The sequence below is a fragment of the Betta splendens genome, chromosome 13, assembly GCF_900634795.4.
Source record: "Betta splendens chromosome 13, fBetSpl5.4, whole genome shotgun sequence".
NCBI classification, from domain to species: Eukaryota; Metazoa; Chordata; class Actinopteri; order Anabantiformes; family Osphronemidae; genus Betta; species Betta splendens.
In genome coordinates, this window is record NC_040893.2 from 7,234,585 (window position 1) to 7,254,629 (window position 20,045).

Below are 20,045 nucleotides of genomic sequence, written 5' to 3' on the forward strand. Positions count from 1 at the left end.
TGTAGCGAGGCGGAGCTGGCCTCATCCCCTTTTTTGAATTTCATGTTTTTTTCCCCTTGCCCTTTGAACGTTCCATGGTGCCTTGCGTCAGTTTGTAACGAATTTGGTTCGACAGCACAGTTTAGGCGCCATTTACAAGTTAGGGGTTTCGAGTAGGAGAGAGCGTCGGTATGACACGGGGCTAATTTTTGGATTATATTTGACGAACCTTGGATTGCCACACGCTTTCTCGAAGTCTTGCTTTGGATGAGACGGATATACTTTTTATAGACCGTGTGTACGTTGTGGAAGGTATAAAGAGGCGTTTTAGAACAGAGTAATGGCTGGGTTCCGTCTATTTGCTGAGATGCGTAACGTTAAATGCTCGTTTGGAAATACAATTAACATCCATAACTTGCCAATTGCATCTTTATAGTAATGATTATGGAAAACCTACTAATCGACATTAATGTTTGTCGAAATGTAATGAGTAGCAGATTATCCAGCCTAACATTTGCTATTTTGATGACGTAAACGCACATACAGTGTACTTAGTAACATGCAACTTCTCGGTTCGCTCAAGCTAATGTTAACTTTGGAAATCATTGCTAACTTAAATATAGAGCTGCAATATCTTTGTCTGGATGCCGTCAACTACCTTAGTTTTATCTTGAGTACATTGCTAGATCGTCTTTTCAGTGCAGTTAAGGACATAACACTGCCCCGGGAACTTTACTTATAAATATACAGCTTTTTGTTAGTTTGTCATAATTAACACTAGCTGTTATGTTAGCTTTAGCTACTTTCTCTGTGTTGTGCGTCAGGTAGTTAGCTTCTACAGCTAACGTTAACGTAAAAAACGTGTGACTGGGGAAGTAACATAGCGAAACTAATTGTGAGATTTTTATTCGGCGTTAGCAGAGTAACGCCACTCATTTGGATAATTTGCGTGCGCGGAGAAGGTCACTTTTAAGGCAGCTCAACGTTGCCATCATCAGTTCTTTGGATGTGCGCTCCCATTAGCTAGCGAGTTAGACTGCCCCGTCACACCTCCGCCCCCAACATAAAAGTTGGGGGATGAAAGTTAATATTAGTGTCACTCGAGACCACGATTGGTTTAGCACGATGTGTCTTTGCTACTGACCATGTAGCCGGTTAAGATGCTTCTATTCAGTGATAGTCATATAATATAGTTTAGACTAAGTACTTTGAGAGAGCATTAGGTCATTTGCATATTAACTGAATACTTACGTTAAACTTAGTTTCTATTTGTATGGATTGCAAACTTTACTAGCGATCCAATTTGTCATGAACAAATAAAACCACTGCTAAATGCTCCTAAAACGATCCTGTCAGGAAGTCGCTATCTTTTATTGTCTATATTTTGAGAGAGTAGCTAAGTCTCTGAAACCATCCGCAGATTGGCAGCTATGTCATCGTACGCTTTTAAACCGAGAGCATTTTAATCATCTGTTATGTATAGGCCGCAGTGTCGTACGTAACAATCCTTGTTACTGTATCAATGCTGCAACTACTCTTGCATGAACAATATAGCGACTAACAGTTATATGGGCGGCAGTGAGATCAGACTGTGGTAATGATTAAAGCTTGACAACAGAGTAGCTGCCTGTGACCGACTAAAAGTGGAGTTGGGCGATTAACGGGGACACAAAACACTCATGGATCTTCCTTTTCACCAATGACTTCTTCAGAGTTCAAATCATGCCATCCAAAACTGCAAAGAGTTCAACTGCCGCCTCCAAGCCAAAAGGGAAAGGGTCGCAGCCTCGGGATGACTCCGAAGACGAGCTGGATGTACCCCCTCAAGAAACCAACTCCAATGGCCAAAAGGAGGCACCACCGACAACTGGCAAGTAACAAAGGGTGTTTTGGTGTCTGTGAATCTAAATAAGTTGCGCTCACTCAATAGCGTTGCGTGTATTGCTGAAACGCTAGTGGCCAATTGGCACAGCTGTGAAGCTTTTTTTTCCTTACTTAAATCTCAACACGTAGTTAGAATGGCTGATACGTTTTTTCTAAACTGCCAGTCATCAATAAATGTACAAAGAATTTTGAGATGGTCTTAATATCGTCGAGTTTGCTTCTGTCCCGGATCTTCTCAGCAAAAGCGGTAATTTATTTCGGATAATGAAATCTTGCATGTAGTAGATCAAAATGGTGTTTGCCTTCATTCTTCTAACTTGGCATTAAATAATATGTATGCGACGCTTTGGATGCACGTTGACAGTATTTGTGTTTGTATTGTTTAGATTACGTTTGAATGCCTCACTTGGTGTGTAGTTGCAAAATGTATTTTACAATTATCGACCCCTTAGCTTGTTTATGCTTATGTGAGCACAATGGGTTTTGGACAGGTCGTTGTGGCTTGGTGTGATGGCAACATAATCGGTTTTACGTTTGATATTGTTGTCACTAAACAAGATTTCCCCTTCCTGTGTGTCGAGCACAGTTCGGCATGAATGGAAATGTGACGTTGATGATCGAAATTTACTCCTCAGTTACTCATTATCGACGAAATGAATGTGGCGCATCCACTCACACGTATCATCGCTTCTCGCGGACAGCGTTCGTATAATAATGTGGGATCTTTCACGAGCAGCCATCGTCTCTTTCTGTATTTGCTCGGGCTTTTGTTTCCAGAACAAAAAAGTAATGCCTGTCAACTTTGTCGGCAATTGTTGTTTCGGCTGCTCGTGTAACTTGCAGCCAGTGTTTTGTTTGTTTGTTTTTTGCTCCGTCACCCCTCCCCCACGCGCCACTGCCCCCCACCTGAAACGACTCGCACAGAGGAATAAAAAAGTTGTACTTTTTTGTGCCACAGATCCGTCTCAGGGTGAAGCTGCCGAGGTGGTTGATAATCGAAGTTTGGAGGAGATTCTCGGTAGCATCCCTCCACCCCCGCCCCCAGCAATGACCAATGAACCGGGCGCTCCCCGCCTGATGATAACACATTTAGTTAATCGCAACTTTAAATCTTATGCAGGCGAGCAGATTCTGGGGCCTTTTCACAAGGTACGACCAAATATGGTTATAAATATAAACCCTCTGTGGGGGAAATGCTGATGTTAATATGTTGTCAGACTCTCATTTTGCATGATTTGTGGTGTTTTTTAATTTTTGTTATGAGCTTCATGCGATGCAGCTGTTAGCTTCTGTAATGCTAGACACAGAAAAGAAAAGCTGAAAAAACATCATGATTCTACATTTCAAAGAGTGAAAAAAGTTACACCTCCATTTTGATTTAGTCTGTCTTTGAACAGATATTGATCTAGTTGTGTGCCTACATTTCCTTTAAATTGTAACTTCATATACTATAATGTTACCTTTTTATGCCTGTCTCATTACTCTGCAAATATTGGTCTATCAAAAATTCTTAACTACATCGACTCAGAACACATTCACTAACAGTCTGGCGACACTAAAATGTTAGTATTTAGCTGACTATGACATTTCCTGTGTATTTTGATGCCCTATATTTTAATGATGGTGATTAATTTATATTTTTATCTTCTCTCTTACCTTTCCTTCAGCGCTTTTCCTGCATCATTGGTCCAAATGGAAGTGGGAAGTCCAATGTGATAGATTCAATGCTTTTTGTGTTTGGATACAGAGCCCAAAAGATCAGATCGAAAAAGCTTTCAGTGCTGATTCACAGTTCTGACAAACACAAAGATGTGCAAAGCTGTACTGTGGAGGTGCATTTTCAAAAGATTATTGATAAGGTATATATTTATCTCTAGCTCTTTCACACAGATACTCCACACTCTGACTTGACAGGTGATAACATATATTGTAGTAGACAGATAGATAGTTAAATAAATAAATAAAATATCTATATTTCTATTTTAAATCTATATATATATATATATATATTATCAGCGACTAAAAGACTCAGATCAGTCATCAAAGTCACAGCTTACTCCTTCACGTGACACACTATTTTCTACAATTGATCCCTCTAGCTTTGAATAAATTTTATTTATTAAATGTGTAGCTTTTTCTTGATTGATTATACTGTGGGAGTCAGTGAAATGCTTTTTAGTATTAAGAAAAATTACTGTGGTACAATGACTTGGATACAAAGTTAGGTTTTAGGATTTGGAGTTATGTGTTTGAGTGTTTCTGCTAAAGGGGGTGTGAGTAAGTTTTGCCTTGACCACTGTTAAATGTGTTTAGGTTTTTCTGTTTGGTTCATCCTCCCAGTCAATTAAAATCAAGCTATTGAATGAATGCCACTGTTCTGTGGGTTCTGTTGGCTTTATGTTCTGCCAGCTTAGAAACTTTATTTTTTTTATTTTTTTTAGAGGAATTGTGCATTCGTCATATATCATTACTATTGCTTCTATTACATTTTAGCTTATTGTCTTTGGTAAAATGTTAAATTTTGTAAATGTAAAGTGATGGACTACAGATGGCTATTATTTGGGTATTTTTTGACATATTAATGTAGCCAGCCAAGATCTGTTGTTGTCTTTGTAAGCAAGCCTTTTGAAAAAATCATTTTTTGATGTGGGGTGTTTTTCTCTCTAACCACCCTCTGTGGATTTGTCAGTTTTATGAGAATTACTTTTTGATGTGTAGAGCTGTTAGAGTAAAACAGTTCAGGAGAAACTAAGCTGCTCTGTGTTCTGCCCCTCCCCCATCTGAGCCAGGAAGGAGATGACTACGAAGTCATCCCCAACAGCAAGTTCTATGTTTCCAGGACTGCCAGCAAAGACAATTCTTCAGCCTACCATATCAATGGAAAGAAAGCAACGTTCAAAGAAGTGGGGGCTTTACTCCGAAGCCATGGTATTGACCTAGACCACAACAGATTTCTGATCTTACAGGTAATGGCAATTTTTTTTGATGTAGTATCCTATTCCACTTCTAACTCTGCTTTTTTTTTAATCTCTGCTGTGACCATCCCATTTTGTCACATTTCCTGCTCTTCGTTCTCTACCCATTTCTCAATCCTCCTGAGTGAAAAATTTTGTGGCTTCTTGAAAGCCATACTTGTCTTTGGGAATGACCTGTTGCACTGGAATTAGGAACAAGAGAATATACCCTCTGCCGGCCCTTAAACTGCTATAGCAGCGCATCATGGTTTGAAATAATGTGGAAAAAGCAAACCATTATTTGCTGCTTTAGAATTTTAAGGAAAACTTGCATGATTTACCAATAACTGAACCTGGATATGAGTGGCTCTAAATGAACAGCTGATTTGTAGTGAAGCAATCTTTGATGGGGTTGATCAACCAGTGGGGACAGTTTAGACTTTTCTTCCCTTTTCCATGTACCTGCCACGCTTTAGCAGCACGTAAATATTGGCGTGTGAGATTTTACCCCAACCCCAATATTAGCAGTGCTGCTTCAGTGTGGCCGGATCAAACACCTACCATGGCTTTAATATTGGTTCTTTTTTTTACCACAATTATACTGTAACTTAAACCTGTATAATTTTAAATGGTTTTTATTATTTTTTTTCCTTTTTTGTTAAAGCAGAAGGAATTCAGTAGCTAGACATTTATGCACTTTTGATGACGTGTCACCTACCAGTTATTATTCATTAGCTTAAGAGTTGTTGGCTTATGAGTCAAGTGATAGAACAAAGGCTGAATACATTTTTGAAACATTTGTTTTCTCCAAGTCTTTTAATATTTGGAATAGTTTCATGTCCACACTTGGGTTTGTGGTTAGGTGGTGATTTCCTGGTTGAAATTAATTTTATTTATTTTAATTTGACTTTACTGAAATTTGCATGTCCATTCTTACCCTCCTTTAGAGACTAAAATTTTTTTAGTGCAGACTGTGACATGGCTGCATAACTCTGGGGAGACAGTGTAGCTTGTTCTCCAAGGTCACTTTTCCAGGCCTCTGGCTAAGCAAAAGCTGTCTATTTAGTGCCCTGGTCAGAGCAGAGGATGACGTGGGACACCCCCCACCCCCCTACTGGCTTATTATTTCCTTTATACAAAAAATGCAAGTTGCCAAATTAACAAATACATAAACGAAAAAAGATTTGTGGGCTTAGCTTTTACATTTTCTGGCTTAAACTTGTCTTTCAGTTATTGTGTAGCACAGTTTTTACTCTACACTAGCCTATGTGTAAAAGAAATAGGATGTCCAGACAAATAGTTTGCAATTTTCGTGTGGTGAAATTTAACCAAAATGTATCTGGGATACAGCGGTGTGCACACTTAGGTAATGAAGCAAAAGACAATTCAAACTTGGTGATTGTAATTTTATAATGAGGTGTGTACTGGATAGAGATTGTTAGTAGGAAGAGTTGGACAGGAATTAGTTACTTTTTTTTATTTATTTTGTATTTTCTTTTCCATAAATGATGGGTCCTGCATCATTTTTGTCACATTTGTGTATACATTATTTACTGATTCAGTTTTTTACCAGTATTAATACATGAAAAGAACTATTCTGTTTTATATATTTTTCTATTGTTGTTCAGAATGTTTTCAGGTGTAAAAGTTACCTCAACACAAAACCAAAGTAAATTAAAATAAAATGTTTGGGTGGGTAGATTAACATTATAGCAGGTTTAATTATGTTAATTTAGTTTTACTTAATGAGATAGCTTAAGAGTAAAGGCTGTGGACATTTTCTGTTGCCAGGTACAAGGCATTTAATTTTTTTTTTAATTTTTAATTAATTTATTAGTAATTGCATGCATGTTTTGGATCTTGTTCTGAACTGTACCCAGGGTGAGGTGGAGCAGATTGCTATGATGAAACCTAAAGGTCAGACAGAGCACGATGAGGGCATGTTGGAGTACCTGGAGGACATCATCGGCTCATGCCGCCTCAAGGAGCCCACCCAAACTCTATCCCGCCGCATTGAGCTACTGAATGAGCAGAGAGGAGAGAAGGTGACATATACTCAGAGTATCTGCTCACACAGACATCAGCTTTCTTCTTGTGTCCTGATTTGATTCGCTATGCATCTTTGCAGTAGATGTTCAAATGATCATAATGGTTTGATAACAGTTTTTTGTACAACTGAAGTAGGCTAGGTTTAGTAACACAACCTCTCTGTGACAATCCTAATTCAGTTTTTTTTTTCACTGCACTTCTAATTAAACATGGACATCGTTTTTAATTTATTGTAAAATTTATGCTACATAAAAATACTACAGTATTTGGAAACATTGGAAATACCAATTGGAACCATCCTATTAACCAATTTAAAAATATACTCATCAAGAATGAATGAATCTGCACACTACTACATACAATTAAAGATTGCAAATTGTATTAAGGAGTTGTCACATTATATTGAATACTGCAATATGTTCACCATTATAGCTTAACAGAGTTAAGCTAGTAGAAAAGGAGAAGAATGCTTTGGAGGGAGAAAAGAACAAAGCTGTGGAGTTCCTCACCCTGGAGAATGACATTTTTAAACACAAGAGTCAGCTCTGCCAATATTACATGTGAGTATGTGGCAAATTAATAAACAATATAAATGTATTTTTAAATCTTTCCTAGGGGTGTTTTTACTTTTCCCACAGACTTTCTTTTTAACTTATGAGTTAATCTTAATGTGTCCTTGTCATCTCTCTGCTGTTAGACATGATCTGCAGAAACGTGTGGTTGATAAAGAGCAGGAGAAGCAGAGGATCTTAGAGGATACCAAGGAGCTTACTGAAAAAAACACAATAATATCACAAGAGATGGACAAAATGAACCAGGAGCTCAAAAATGTGGAGAAGTAATGTCCCTTGGATTTTCATTTTCTGTATTTCCCAGTGTAATATGCCTAGGTTGCTACACTCTATATTCACTTAGTGATTTTGTGGTTGTTTTAATCCCATATTTCATCCATATATGTAGAAGATCATTTTGTATCTACATGGCTATAGCGATGACAGCTGAGTTCTATTAAGGAATCTGAAAGCTGAATGTTACTGTAGATGCCACAGTCTCATGTTTCTGTAGTTGCTTATTTATTTTATTGTTTTTCAAACTTTCTAAGGCTGACAAAACACAAACCTGAACAATAAGGAACTATGAAGATGTTGCTATATTATCTAAATGTATGATATTATTCTTCCTATTGTTGTATGTGTATATGTTTATTTATATGTATATTTTTGCAGCTAATATTATTACAGTTTTCCCCCACACTTACTGTGAATGTACCCAATAAAAATGTCTTTGTTCCACCAGGAAACAAAATAAGCTCAACAAGTACATTGAGACCCAGAAGGAGAATTTCAACCAGCTGGACTTGCAGGATGTTGAAGTGCGTGAGAAGATTAAACACTCTAAGAGCAAGAACAAGAAACTGCAGAAGCAGCTGGAAAAAGACAAAGAAAAGGTGTGTGGTCCTGTAAATGGTGGTCCACTGTTACTGTTCTGTTAACTTCATTTAACTTGGTATTACTGTCTGTTACGTGGCTGAAGATGCTGGATAATTTCACATCAACAGTATAAAAAGTGAGCATTCTTGCAGAATCACACCCAGTATGGCAGAAAGGTGTTGTATCCATTAACAAATATGATCTTCCCTAAGTAAAGACAAAACATGACCACAGATAATACACTCTTGTGTAATTCTGTCCTGTGGCAAAGAAACATGGGCACTAACTACTTAACTTCTGTTGCTTATAGAACACCTGTGCAGGTTTGTTTGTTTTTTGGTCAAAACTTCAGAATCCGATGCATGTAGATAATTATTGCAGATTTCAAGAAAAAAAAATCTAAATTATGTGGATCTGTATCCTTTTATTTTGTCCAATTGTACATGTGACATATCATGCAAGGTGATTGAATGCAAACGCCATGCTACTGGAAGTATTTGTTTTTCTTATTATTTATTTTAGTTATGTGATTTAACTCCTATATTTAATAGTAAATCAGCCTTCATTGCAGGTAGGGCTATGTACTCTTAAGTAACCAGCAGGGGGCTGTAAAGTAACACCCAAGATTGTTAATGAGTGCGTTCATGGTTTCTAATCTGTTATTTATTTGACGTACCCATTTCACTTTTTCACACAAAGGTTGTCTCAGAATTCAGAAGATACATGTCCTAATTCTTTCTGCCGTTATAAAACATTAGCTGCTCCAACTACAATAGCTGTGATCTGGAAACATCTTAGGCAGAGGGGAAGCTGGGCAGAGTCAGGCAGACCTCTGGGGAACAGTGTTCTGCTGTGTGGTAGTCAACTATGGCCTGGCTTGTGTAACACTACCAACAGCCACATTTCACCCGCAGTTCACCCTACAAAACATAGACTATACACACACAGAGACTCCTTGTCTTTTTTCAGCCTTGCCAAACAGCGAACTGTTGAGCCAGTCTTAACCAGGACTTTCTCAGGGCTCTATGTGTGTGTTTACAGTTGATTTGTTTTGTGCCTGCCGACAGGTGTGACTTCTTTTGCTTTGAATCCAGAGTGGACCATGTCTCATCCTTTTGCATGTTCCTGACTCATCTTTTAGCTGGAGGAAGTGCGCGGTATACCCGCCAGCAGTGAAAAGGCCATTTCTGAGGCAACAGCTCGCAAGGAAGAGCTGGAGAAGCAGAAGGTGAAAGAAGAGGAAAAGCTTAAGGAGGTGATGGAGAGCCTGAAGGAGGAGACCAGTGGTCTGCAACAGGATAAAGAGGTTTGCGAAACACTGTTTATTTGGTTCATGTTATATGGTATACGCTTTTGTGTGAAATTTTATCTGTAACCTCATGCCTTGCACTCTCCAGACTAAAGAGAAAGAGCTAATGGAGCTCAGTAAGGCTGTAAATGAGACCCGCTCTCGAATGGACCTAGCTCAGTCAGAGCTTGACATCTACCTTAGCCGTCACAATACAGCTGTGACACAGCTCAACACAGCCAAACAGACACTTCAGACAACCTCTGACACATTGCGGGAACGCCGGGCCGCCATCAAAGATTTGGAAGTGAAAATACCCCAGAAAGAACAAGAACTGAAGAAGGTAAAAACATCAGCATGTTTGTATTTGGTTGACTTATTACATCTACAGACATTTGTGGCACATCTCTGCCCAGCTGGTGGTGTCATGTGTGTGTTCTCTTTGATTTACTCTCTGCAGGATGAGAAAGAACTGGAGCAGCTCATGAAAGTGGATAATGAGACAAAGGAAGTGGTGAGGGACATGAGGCAGAAGGTGGATGAAGCCAAGAGCGCTCTGTCTTCTACCCGCAGCCGAGGAAAGGTCCTGGATGCTCTCATGCAGCAGAAGAAGAGTGGCAAAATCCCTGGGATCTTTGGAAGACTGGTAAGAAAAAGAAACACTCTTTGAAAGCAGAGCTATGCAACAAATTAACCAAAGTGTGCACAACAACTTGAGTATGTTTCTTTTTTACAGTGTATTTATTTTGTGGTTGTAGGGAGACCTTGGAGCTATAGATGAGAAGTATGATGTGGCCATTTCCTCTAGTTGTGGTGCTCTGGACAATATTGTGGTGGATACTATTGACACCGCTCAGAAATGTGTCACGTTCCTCAAAGAACAGAATATTGGTGTTGCCACCTTCATTGGTCTTGACAAGGTAAAGATTAAATAATGAACTCAACTACTTCACTAACCTTAACCGTTTTCATAGACGTTTTAGAATTGGTTGGGCTTTTAAGGTCTCTTATAAAACATACATTTTAAGTTTTTTCTGTCTGTCTTCAGATGAAGGTGTGGGAGAAGAACATGGCTCCCATTCACACGCCAGAGGGCAGCCCTCGTCTCTTTGACATGGTGCGAGTGAAAGACGACAGTGTGCGACCAGCTTTTTACTTTGCCCTTAGGGACACCTTGGTGGCCCAGGACATGGAGCAGGCCACAAGAATGGCCTTCCAGAAGGACAGACGCTGGAGAGTGGTCACCCTGAAAGGACAGATAATTGAGATGGCTGGTGTGACTCTTACTCTTTCCACTAGCTTTTTTGCTAATCTCTTTTAGTGATGAGGCAGATATATTTGTTTTTTTCCTAGTTTTATGAAAACACAATTTTTGTTTTGTGTGTGCATCACAGGAACCATGACTGGAGGAGGAAGAGTGCTGAAGGGCAGGATGGGTTCTTCTATCGGAACTGAAGTCTCCCAAGAGGAGGTGAGTTGATAAAAAAACAATTCAGGGTTTTCTTTGTGTCTGATAGCTGGAGTAGAGGGAGTTGAAATGATTTGGAACTGGTCCATCTTGTCGTAAATTAAGAAATGTCATCCTTTGTCTTGTTTCACAATGTGGAGATGATGTGTTTTGCATTAGATTTTATGCCACCAATTTAAGGAAGTAATTGGTTTATCTTGGACTAATGGCTTCTACCTGCTCTGCTACTCTCACTAATTGTAAACCATGAAAATCTATCATTATAACGAGGCATGCTCATATTTAGTAAGATGATTCAAAATGAATGGACACATTATCTTAGGCCCAGAAGAACATCAAATAGAATTTTTATTTTATGTAAGATGTAGTTTTTTAAGAAGTAAACAACTTGCTTTTCAAGTAACGGCTTTAGCATTTCATTTTAATTCTCTGTATTAAGACATTTTAAGTTTCTGTTACTATATAACTGTTTCTTCTCAAAGGATACAGTAGTAAAAGTCCAGTTCATAAATGATTTCTGATTTTTTTTTTTTTTTTTGTTACATTTTGCATGTTTCTTGCAGCTTGACCGTATGGAGAGCAAGCTGAACGACAAAGTGTCAAAGCTGCAGGGCTGCCAAGAAAAAAGGCTGCAGCTGGAGGAGAACGTCCAGCGCCTGCGACCGCAACTTCGGGACATGAAGAACACCCTGGAAAAATATTCCAACAGCATGAACGTACGGCGCACACACACACATCTCCTCCATTTCATTGACTGTGCTTTGTGATCTAAATGTTATCGGCTACTTTTCACTCCTCGTCATATTGTGGCCGTATTAAGTGATTGAAAAGCCCCACTTTTTGCAAGTCTGTCTGTGACTCAGTATTTTCCGTCTTTTATTCCCCTAGAGTCTCACTGACCAGGAAGCTCACTTGAAACTTCAGCTTAAGGAACTTGAGGCCAATGTGCTGGCAGCTGCCCCGGACAAGGCCAAACAAAAACAGATGGAAAAGAGCCTTGAGTCTTTCAAAAAAGGTAGAATCCTCCTGTAAACTGTAACAAAAGTTTGTTGTTGTTTTGTTTTTTTTTTTGGTTTAATGTTAAATTTGTTTTCAAGTTTTTTTGACCTAGACAGAGATCAACATTTTGATTTTAGGCTTTAATATCTAAATTATTTGTTTATCCCTCTGAACAGAGTTAGATATTTATTATTGCTTCTTAACTCACAACTGTTTTTACAGACTATGAAGCAGCATCCAGTAAGGCTGGGAAGGTGGAAAATGAGGTGAAAAGACTCCACAACCTGATTGTTGATATAAATAGCCACAAGCTAAAGGCTCAGCAGGACAAGCTGGACAAGGTCAACAAGGATCTAGATGACTGCTCCTCCACCATAACAAAGGCCCAAGTGGCCATAAAGACGGCAGACAGGTGGGCAAACAGTGCATGTTTATCCTCTATAATTACACGTATGTGCAATTTAATAAAGATTATATTACCAGTAGTTAACAATAGGCAATCATTTGTTCTCATCTATATTTTTAGGAACCTCAAGAAATGTGAGGAGAGTGTGACTCGTGTGCAGGATGAGCTGGAGGAGAATGTAAAGTTGACAGGGGAACTTGCAGAGCAATTGAAGAAGCTGGAAGATGAGGCTGGAGAGATCATGAAGGCCTGTCAGGAGGCTGAGGTTGGCTCTCATTCACCTTAAATTTGTGGCCAGGACTATTCTTACGAAGAGGCCTTCAGATACGTTACTATATCGGCTCTTTTTGCAGTGTAGGTTTATACATGGGGAAACAAAATGTTAATGGACACATTTCTAGGCTTGTAATAGTTCTGAAGTTCATAAAAACTTTTTCTGACACTTTCAAGCTTTTAATAGAATAGACTTTAGGTTTTAAATTAGATTATCTGTGTTTATTTTGTTGCACTTTGTGATCCTGTCTGTGAAAGATGCTACATAAATATATAAATGCTCATCCTACTAACACTAATGCTGACTGAAACTCCTGTCTTTTAGGCTGCGCTCCCAGAGGTGCAGGAGCAGTACCAGGGGGTGCTGAAGGAGATAAAGGTGCTTCAGCAGCAGGAGCATGCACTGCAGGAGGAGTCCCTTAGCGTTCGGCTGCGCATCGAACAGACCGAGGCCACTATTACTGAACACAACAACAAGATCAAACACTGGCAAAAGGAGGTGTGTATGAGGCATACAAAGAATTCAACACACCCAAACCATTTTAGAATGACTCAATTCTGATGTTGCAAACGTTTTTACGCTTTAATCTATCTAAAGCCCTATTTTATTTCTTGTTTAACATCACTTCTTGAGTGAGAGCTGACATACATCTTAAATTGATGTTGCAAAATTACTAAATAGTTGGAAATTAAAAAGTGCTATTCATGTGCTTGAGTGTCTAAACAAATGTTTTGCCTCTTGTGGCCATGGTTTGCTTTACAGGCCACCAAGCTTTCACTTCATGCCATTGAAGACAAGCCAGCAGAAGAGCTTCCTGTGTACACACCAGCTGACCTTGAAAAGATCTCTGATCCCAACATCATTATCAACAAGATGCTCACGCTGGAGACTCAGTGCACTCAGATGAAGCCGAACCTTGGTGCCATTGCTGAATACAAGAAGAAGGTAGCTACAAATATGCTGCTGTAACAGAGGTCATGATTTTGACATGTACAATATGATTCTTCTTAGCCAGTTAATATCAGCCTTATGGTTAGAGTTAAAGCCAAGAGGTAAAAAGATGATACTACATTGACACTTGTTTTTTGTGTGTGTTTGTAGGAGGAGCTGTACCTGGAGCGTGTGGCTCAGCTGGATGAGATCACGACAGAGAGGGACAAATTCAAAGGTGCCTTTGAGGACCTGCGCAAACAGCGTCTCAATGAGTTCATGACTGGGTTCAACATGATCACTAATAAGCTGAAAGAAAACTATCAGATGCTCACGCTGGGGGGTGATGCCGAGCTGGAGCTGGTGGACAGCTTAGACCCGTTCTCTGAGGGCATCATGTTTAGGTAAGAATGTGAGAAAAGGAGCAGAAGTGACTATAGATCAAAGACCAGGGTCAAGTTTACTTATGTCCATTGACCCGTCTCCTTCTCTAGATTCAATTGTTGTGCATTTGTCTAATCTTCTGTTTCTCATGTTTTCTAGTGTTCGTCCACCAAAGAAAAGCTGGAAGAAGATTTTTAACCTGTCGGGAGGAGAAAAGACCCTCAGCTCATTGGCACTGGTGTTTGCTCTGCACCATTATAAACCCACACCGCTTTACTTCATGGACGAGATTGATGCTGCTCTAGACTTCAAGAACGTCTCCATTGTGGCCTGTTACATTTATGTGAGTATGGCCCAGACATGGTGACAAGTCATTTCTGTGAATCCAACTTGGGTCTTATGTGTCGTAGCTCTGGAAAAAGAAAAAAAAACAAAGTGCTGCAAATGAATTACTGCTTTGTCTAAATGAATTAGACTTAGGCTTTATCTGATCTATCTTAGACGTAGGCTTTATCTGACCTGTGAACCTTGGGGTGCTCTTCACCCACAAACAGGTTAGCAACATCTTGCCAGTTGTAATAATCTGTAGCTCTCATGCTCAACTCTCACACTTTCACTAAAACTAAAGAATGTTTACAAGTTCAAATTAAAGTGACTCCAGTCTGAGTCGTGAACTTGAGTGCCCGCTCTAGGCCTGTGTGACCTGTTGTGTTGGGCTGCATGGTGAGATTGTCCCTTCCAGATTTTATTGAAGGTTAAGTGTTAGAGAACTATTAGACTGTAAATATGGTCAATTTAGCAACTTAAATAAAGTAAAGCAGTGGATTCAGGAGATGCAGGGTGATAGATTCAGCTGAAGCGCATTAGCCAGTTAGTTTTCAGAACTGTGGAGCTAATCGGTGCCTCATGAGCCAGAGCTTCTGTTGTGTAATGCTGGAATAAAGAACCTTTTTAGAGATCACCTGCTTTTGGAAGCTGGATCATGGCAAAGTAGTTGGACCAAGTGTTTGCCTCAGCTGTGTCATTATTTTTATGGACTTTTAAACAAAGTCTTGTGATGTTACAGTTTGATGGCACCTTTGCAGCTGTCTACTGTAATATTACACAGGGATATTAATCAAATAAGCTTCCTCATATCAAAGTCTTTGCTTCTCCTCTCTGTGCAGGAGCAAACCAAGAACGCTCAGTTCATCATCATCTCGCTGAGAAACAACATGTTTGAGATCGCTGATCGTCTCATCGGCATCTACAAGACTCACAACACCACCAAGAGTGTGGGAATCAACCCCAAAACCATCGTGTTCAAGGAGCACGGGGCTATAACGGCCTAAAGCTCAGTCAGTTTCTCTTTACTCGCCATGTAAATATTTTATGTTTTTATGTTGTCCTTTTTTAAAAATGACATGCTGCTATTCTTTTTACTATCTATCCAATAAATGAGTTTGGAATGTTTCAACTCAGTCTGGCCTTATGAATAAACACCCAACTTCTAAAACCTTTTAAAATGAGAGTTGTATTTGAGGCCTAGACTTAGTCAGTTATTACAGATGGTTGCATACTGCATAGTTCACACAACAAAGACAAGTGTAACAGGCACCAGTTAATTGAGCTCACTGCAGCTAAGACTGACACGCTTACACATCAGATGCTACTAAATGAATTTATTAAAACATTTCATAAATACTAAATGAAGTTCATAAAATTTCAGTATAACATCTCTGTAACATAAAGCGTTTCCTCTTACTTAAAGATACTTTGTTGTGCAGTCCCACTTCATACGACTGTTTGCTAAAGGCTATAATAAGTGCTGAACTCAACATGTCAGACGTGGGTGTGGTAGATGCTCGCGGAGGCAGCTGCTCACAGCATCTCTGTAACATGACCCGTGGAGGCTTTCATCAGGTCCACTGTGTCTGGTTCCACTCAGCCGGCTCTACAGATCACATGCTGCTCCAGCCACTACAGTAATGTAAGGAGGTGAACGTGTAGCTGTGCTGATGCCCCGAGCTCTCTGACCTCACGATGCTGCTACTGACACAGCCCTCACAGGACTTTCCACGTTCTTTCCCTAATGTCTGTTATGATAAATGCTAATTAGTTAGCCAAGATAACATAATACTCAACCAGAACCGAAAAGATTTACAGCTACAAAACTTAGGAATCAGCCTTTAGATTCTCCAGTTTACTACTCATCTGCTGTTTGTTCTTGTATTAATAATAATTATGGGTTCATCAATTTTGCTAATACTAATGATTACTTTGCTGCTTGTTTTCTGAATATTAGTGTTAAAGCATAAAAACGTTCTCCAGTTCATGATAAGCACCAAGAAGTGATTGACTCCAAATCGAAGCAGGAGCAGCAGCAGGTCAGCCTAAATTAGACAAACCAGACGTTCTCAGCTTCTAGGTGAAACTTGGAGGAACTCAAGGTTCTAGTTTGCTCCACTTTAGCGGCTTGTTAAAGTTTTAAACAAGGCGGCCAGATGCTGCACGGCTGTTTCCCCCACTGAGGAGAGCAGGGAGCTCCACCTCTGCACAGCGGCCCCCGTCGCTGCGTACGCCGGCCCGGCCACGTCCGCCACGGAGGCGATGAGCTCGCTGCTCAGCCCGAGCGCTACCTGGCTGAGCCGAGACAGTGCAGAGAAGCCGAGCGACGCCCCTCCGACCGGGTTGACCCAGACGAGCGCCGCCAGCAGGAGCAGCAGCCCCAGCAGGACCATGGAGGAGGTGGGCTGCAGCTCCTGGATCCAGCTGCTGGAAGGGTCCGTCCTGGCGTCGGCCTCGGCGCCTCCACATCTGGCACAGCAGCACACTTTAGGAACAGGCGCTTCCTCGAGGCTCCCAATGGTCACGGCGGGCCAGTTCTTCTGAAGGTACTCTGCTGCCCGCGGTTTGATGGAGAGGTTCATCACTGAAGGTAGGGGGCTTTTAATGAACTCCTCCACCCTCTCCCTGAACAGATGCACCTTTTCGAGGAAGGCCAGCGGTGAGGTCTCCTCCTCTACAGAAGAACCCAAGGACACCAGATCCAACTGTTCTTCCTGAAAGAATCAACACTGCCATCATTACCATGGTACAACAATGGAGGCTCAAAGCTTCACACTTTTGGTTGATGAAGCGGCTTAGACATAACGGATGCTGGGTATAACAACATGTGTTTGTGCGCTCAAACATTTAGAAATCGCTGCATCTCAGCCCTAGATCTCACCTGCAGGTCCTTCACTCTGTGGATGAGAGGGTCGTAGGCCCGCAGCACCTCTGCGCCCGCCTTGTCCAAGGCCTCCAGGTAAGCCTCTCTCTTCCTGGCCAGCACCACCTCCAGCGTCTGAAAAAACTGATTCACCTCTTGTCGGTCCTGCCTCACCAGACCCTCACAGCGAACCTTTTCCTGCTCCAGCTGCTCCCCGAGCTCACACACCTAACGGAGCAGTTACATGAATATGACAGTTCCATTTACCAATGACACAAAAGGAGAAGTTTCTCCAGCTCAGACACCGGAGTCAGGACATCTGACCTGGGCCCATCTGTGCTCAGAGAGCCTGGCCAGCAGTAGCGATGGGGTCTCTCTCTCCCTGATGAACGCGGCCTGCAGGTCATCTATGGGGTGACCCTGGTGCTGTCCCAGCGTCAGACACAGCCCGCAGATCAGCTTTCGATCCTGGACGCAGTACATGTTCAGAGGCTGCCGGTGGTGCTCCGGGCAAGAGGGGGGTCGCGGCTCGCTGTCGCTCTGGTACTGAGAGTAAACACATGAAAGACGGATGAGGAGATAAGAGCAGACAGGCTACAGCCAATACGGCCACGTCCGACTGACACACAGCCCACAGAGAAGTGTTGCACTTAAACCTGTGATTTTCTCCTACTTTCTCAATGATGGCCCGCAGAGATACATTGGCGGGCAGAGCGTCTACGCCTGCTGGGGGCAGCTCCACCACGCTGCGACAGTTGGGGCATTTTAGCGGCAGGCGCAGCGGGCGCCAGATGGAATAGTTGGTAGACACCTGGAGCAGGTTGTCCAGGCAGGTCTTACAGAAGGTGTGAGAGCAAGGCAGCACACGGGGGTCCGCGAACAGAGAGTAGCACACGGAGCACGTCAGGTCCTCCTCCAGGGTGTCCATGGTGGAGACTACTGTCCCGGACCGCGAGGGCTTTAAATTTATGTCCTGAAACCTGTTCAGCAAAACACATTAATTTGCTGCTGTACAGTTTATATAAGCTGCTGGCCACTTGGAAAAGGAGAGAATGAGATTAAGACTTTGCAACAATCCAGCTTCACATTCATAAAGATTACTTGAATCCTGTGCCCAGTGACAAGAACAAAACAGTTTCATCACTATCACTAATCCTCCATCTGGTCACTGTTTATGAACTAATGTCTTATTAGTCACACCTGTACAATGAAATGCCTAAAATTTAAAACAAAATCACATCCAGTCTTAAATTTCACATTAAAAGTTTAGGGGTACATTTTCTTTACACACATCTGTAAAATCCGTTGTGTTTATTACTCAAGTCAATGCTTTAGACGTTGTTATTCAGCTCATTAAAATAAAGACTTTCAAAATAGAAAAAAGATGTAATATTGGTAAAATGAGCAGACTGGACAGAAGCATAAAACAGTAAATATAAGTATAAAACACAAATGAAAGCCAGCATGCAACAATGAGGAGTGCGTGGAGGTGTCATTTTATTATTTCCATCAGTTATATGTCTCACACATGCTATATAATGCAGGACTGTGAATGGCATTATTCTGTACAGGTAACGTGTATTCATTTACTATTCATTTCAGGATGGATTATCGTCAACTTCTGCTCAGTTTTTGTACAGAAGCTCCTCAACAAAAACGGACTGAACAGCCAGAAACCGGATCAGCTCCTATTACAGGATCAGTTCTGTTGGTGTGTGTGTGTGTGTGTGTGTCTCCTCCAGTTACTGCAGTGACAATAAGAGGCCTCCTGCCAGCACCAACACACAGACCTGCGGTGTCGGGGTCAGGCTGTTCAACTGTCCTCAAAACCTGATCCGTGTGTGGAGACAAACCCATTTGGCGCCGAGATTCAAAAGCAAACAGGTGTCCTGTTCTGCTGCGACGACTAGAGTTAGTTTAAGTTTGATTTTGCCATCTCAACACAATGAAAATAATATATACGTATTAAGCACAAAGGCTTTACTCTGAATAGACCAAAGTTTGGACTTGTCAAAACGAGCATTTACTCTCTCATTGGTTTTATTTTTGTACCATTCCATAAGACGACAATATTTACTTTTGTCTGACAAATACTTTTTATTTATTGGTTTGTAGAACGCTGTCTGACAGAACAATGCAACAACTACATGTTGTCCTTTATTTATTTATTTATTTATTTATTTATCTCTCCGCTAACTTCACACTCCCAAAATCCATGATCGTAAATCTAGTAACAATGGCTAATTTCTCCGCAAACATCTGCCGTCTACTTTACTGGAATTTTGTTTTTCACCTAACCTTGAGATTTTAAAAGATGATTCGACCAAAAGCTAAATTCGTTACAAACTCACCGTCTGCCCGGAGCAGTCTGTCCAAAAACACAGCTTCCACTTCCTGTTCCTTCTTGTGTTGCATTCATGTGCGCTCAGTAAATCCCTATTCTTAAAACTAGCAGCAAGTGGGCACACAAATAGTTTAAAGATTAAACTTTTGGCGCCCATTGAGGCTTGTGTGAAATATATAAATGCCGCTAACACGCGGCGCGTTTGTATTTGTTACTTTTTGTTTATTTAAATACATCTACGTTTCATTAACGAAAGTGTACCGAAGTGCACACAGCTCGTTTATGCATGTCTGCCTGTTGCTTCGACAGGAAATGTGTTTCGGCTCATACATGAACTTCCGCTTACAAAGTTTCATATGCTAAATTTCCTACAGTTTACAAATGCCTCATCCCCTGTAGTACGCATGCGGAGTGCCGGTCTCGTTGGCCAATCAGTCTCCGCATTTTCTCTATTTGAACACAGGTG

The 20,045-nt window shown here is 40.9% G+C and overlaps 2 protein-coding genes across 4 annotated transcripts; one reads left to right on the top strand and one right to left on the bottom strand.

Moving 5' to 3' along the window:
• The first annotated feature begins 115 nt into the window (after positions 1–115).
• smc4 (structural maintenance of chromosomes 4) lies at positions 116–15,501 on the top strand. 3 transcript variants are annotated; one of them, XM_029171846.3, is made up of 24 exons: positions 116–291; positions 1,692–1,849; positions 2,822–3,012; positions 3,531–3,722; positions 4,653–4,829; positions 6,698–6,862; positions 7,299–7,426; positions 7,564–7,704; positions 8,163–8,313; positions 9,438–9,602; positions 9,694–9,927; positions 10,045–10,230; positions 10,343–10,504; positions 10,633–10,858; positions 10,979–11,055; positions 11,616–11,768; positions 11,941–12,067; positions 12,274–12,463; positions 12,578–12,722; positions 13,056–13,229; positions 13,494–13,676; positions 13,833–14,065; positions 14,205–14,388; positions 15,212–15,501. In XM_029171846.3, the coding sequence occupies exons 2-24, from the start codon at positions 1,702–1,704 to the stop codon at positions 15,374–15,376; spliced, it is 3,897 nt and encodes a 1,298-aa protein (XP_029027679.1). In that variant the 5' UTR covers positions 116–291; positions 1,692–1,701; the 3' UTR covers positions 15,377–15,501. The 3 variants fall into 3 exon arrangements, with proteins under 3 accessions (XP_029027679.1, XP_029027680.1, XP_029027682.1); XM_029171847.3 differs by having other exon boundaries at positions 120–277; XM_029171849.3 differs by lacking the exons at positions 116–291; positions 1,692–1,849 and adding an exon at positions 1,959–2,110.
• A 190-nt stretch (positions 15,502–15,691) lies between these two features.
• trim59 (tripartite motif containing 59) lies at positions 15,692–19,992 on the bottom strand. Its single transcript, XM_029171854.3, has 5 exons — positions 19,587–19,992; positions 17,909–18,215; positions 17,560–17,781; positions 17,254–17,463; positions 15,692–17,086 (listed from the first exon to the last, which is right to left on the bottom strand). Exons 1-5 carry the CDS (start codon positions 19,652–19,654, stop codon positions 16,493–16,495), a joined length of 1,401 nt encoding a protein of 466 aa, XP_029027687.1. The 5' UTR covers positions 19,655–19,992; the 3' UTR covers positions 15,692–16,492.
• Positions 19,993–20,045: the final 53 nt, after the last annotated feature.

Bases quoted from the DNA above. Each gene is read 5' to 3' on its own strand.
- smc4 (XM_029171846.3), top strand. From the start codon at position 1,702: ATGCCATCCAAAACTGCAAAGAGTTCAACTGCCGCCTCCAAGCCAAAA. The intron at 6,863-7,298 runs GTGACATATACT...TCACCATTATAG, and splicing joins ATGAGCAGAGAGGAGAGAAG to CTTAACAGAGTTAAGCTAGT. The intron at 14,066-14,204 runs GTAAGAATGTGA...CATGTTTTCTAG, and splicing joins TCTGAGGGCATCATGTTTAG to TGTTCGTCCACCAAAGAAAA.
- trim59 (XM_029171854.3), bottom strand. From the start codon at position 19,654: ATGAATGCAACACAAGAAGGAACAGGAAGTGGAAGCTGTGTTTTTGGA. The intron at 17,782-17,908 runs GTAGGAGAAAAT...GTTTACTCTCAG, and splicing joins TGCGGGCCATCATTGAGAAA to TACCAGAGCGACAGCGAGCC. The intron at 17,464-17,559 runs GTCAGATGTCCT...CTGCTCCGTTAG, and splicing joins CTGAGCACAGATGGGCCCAG to GTGTGTGAGCTCGGGGAGCA.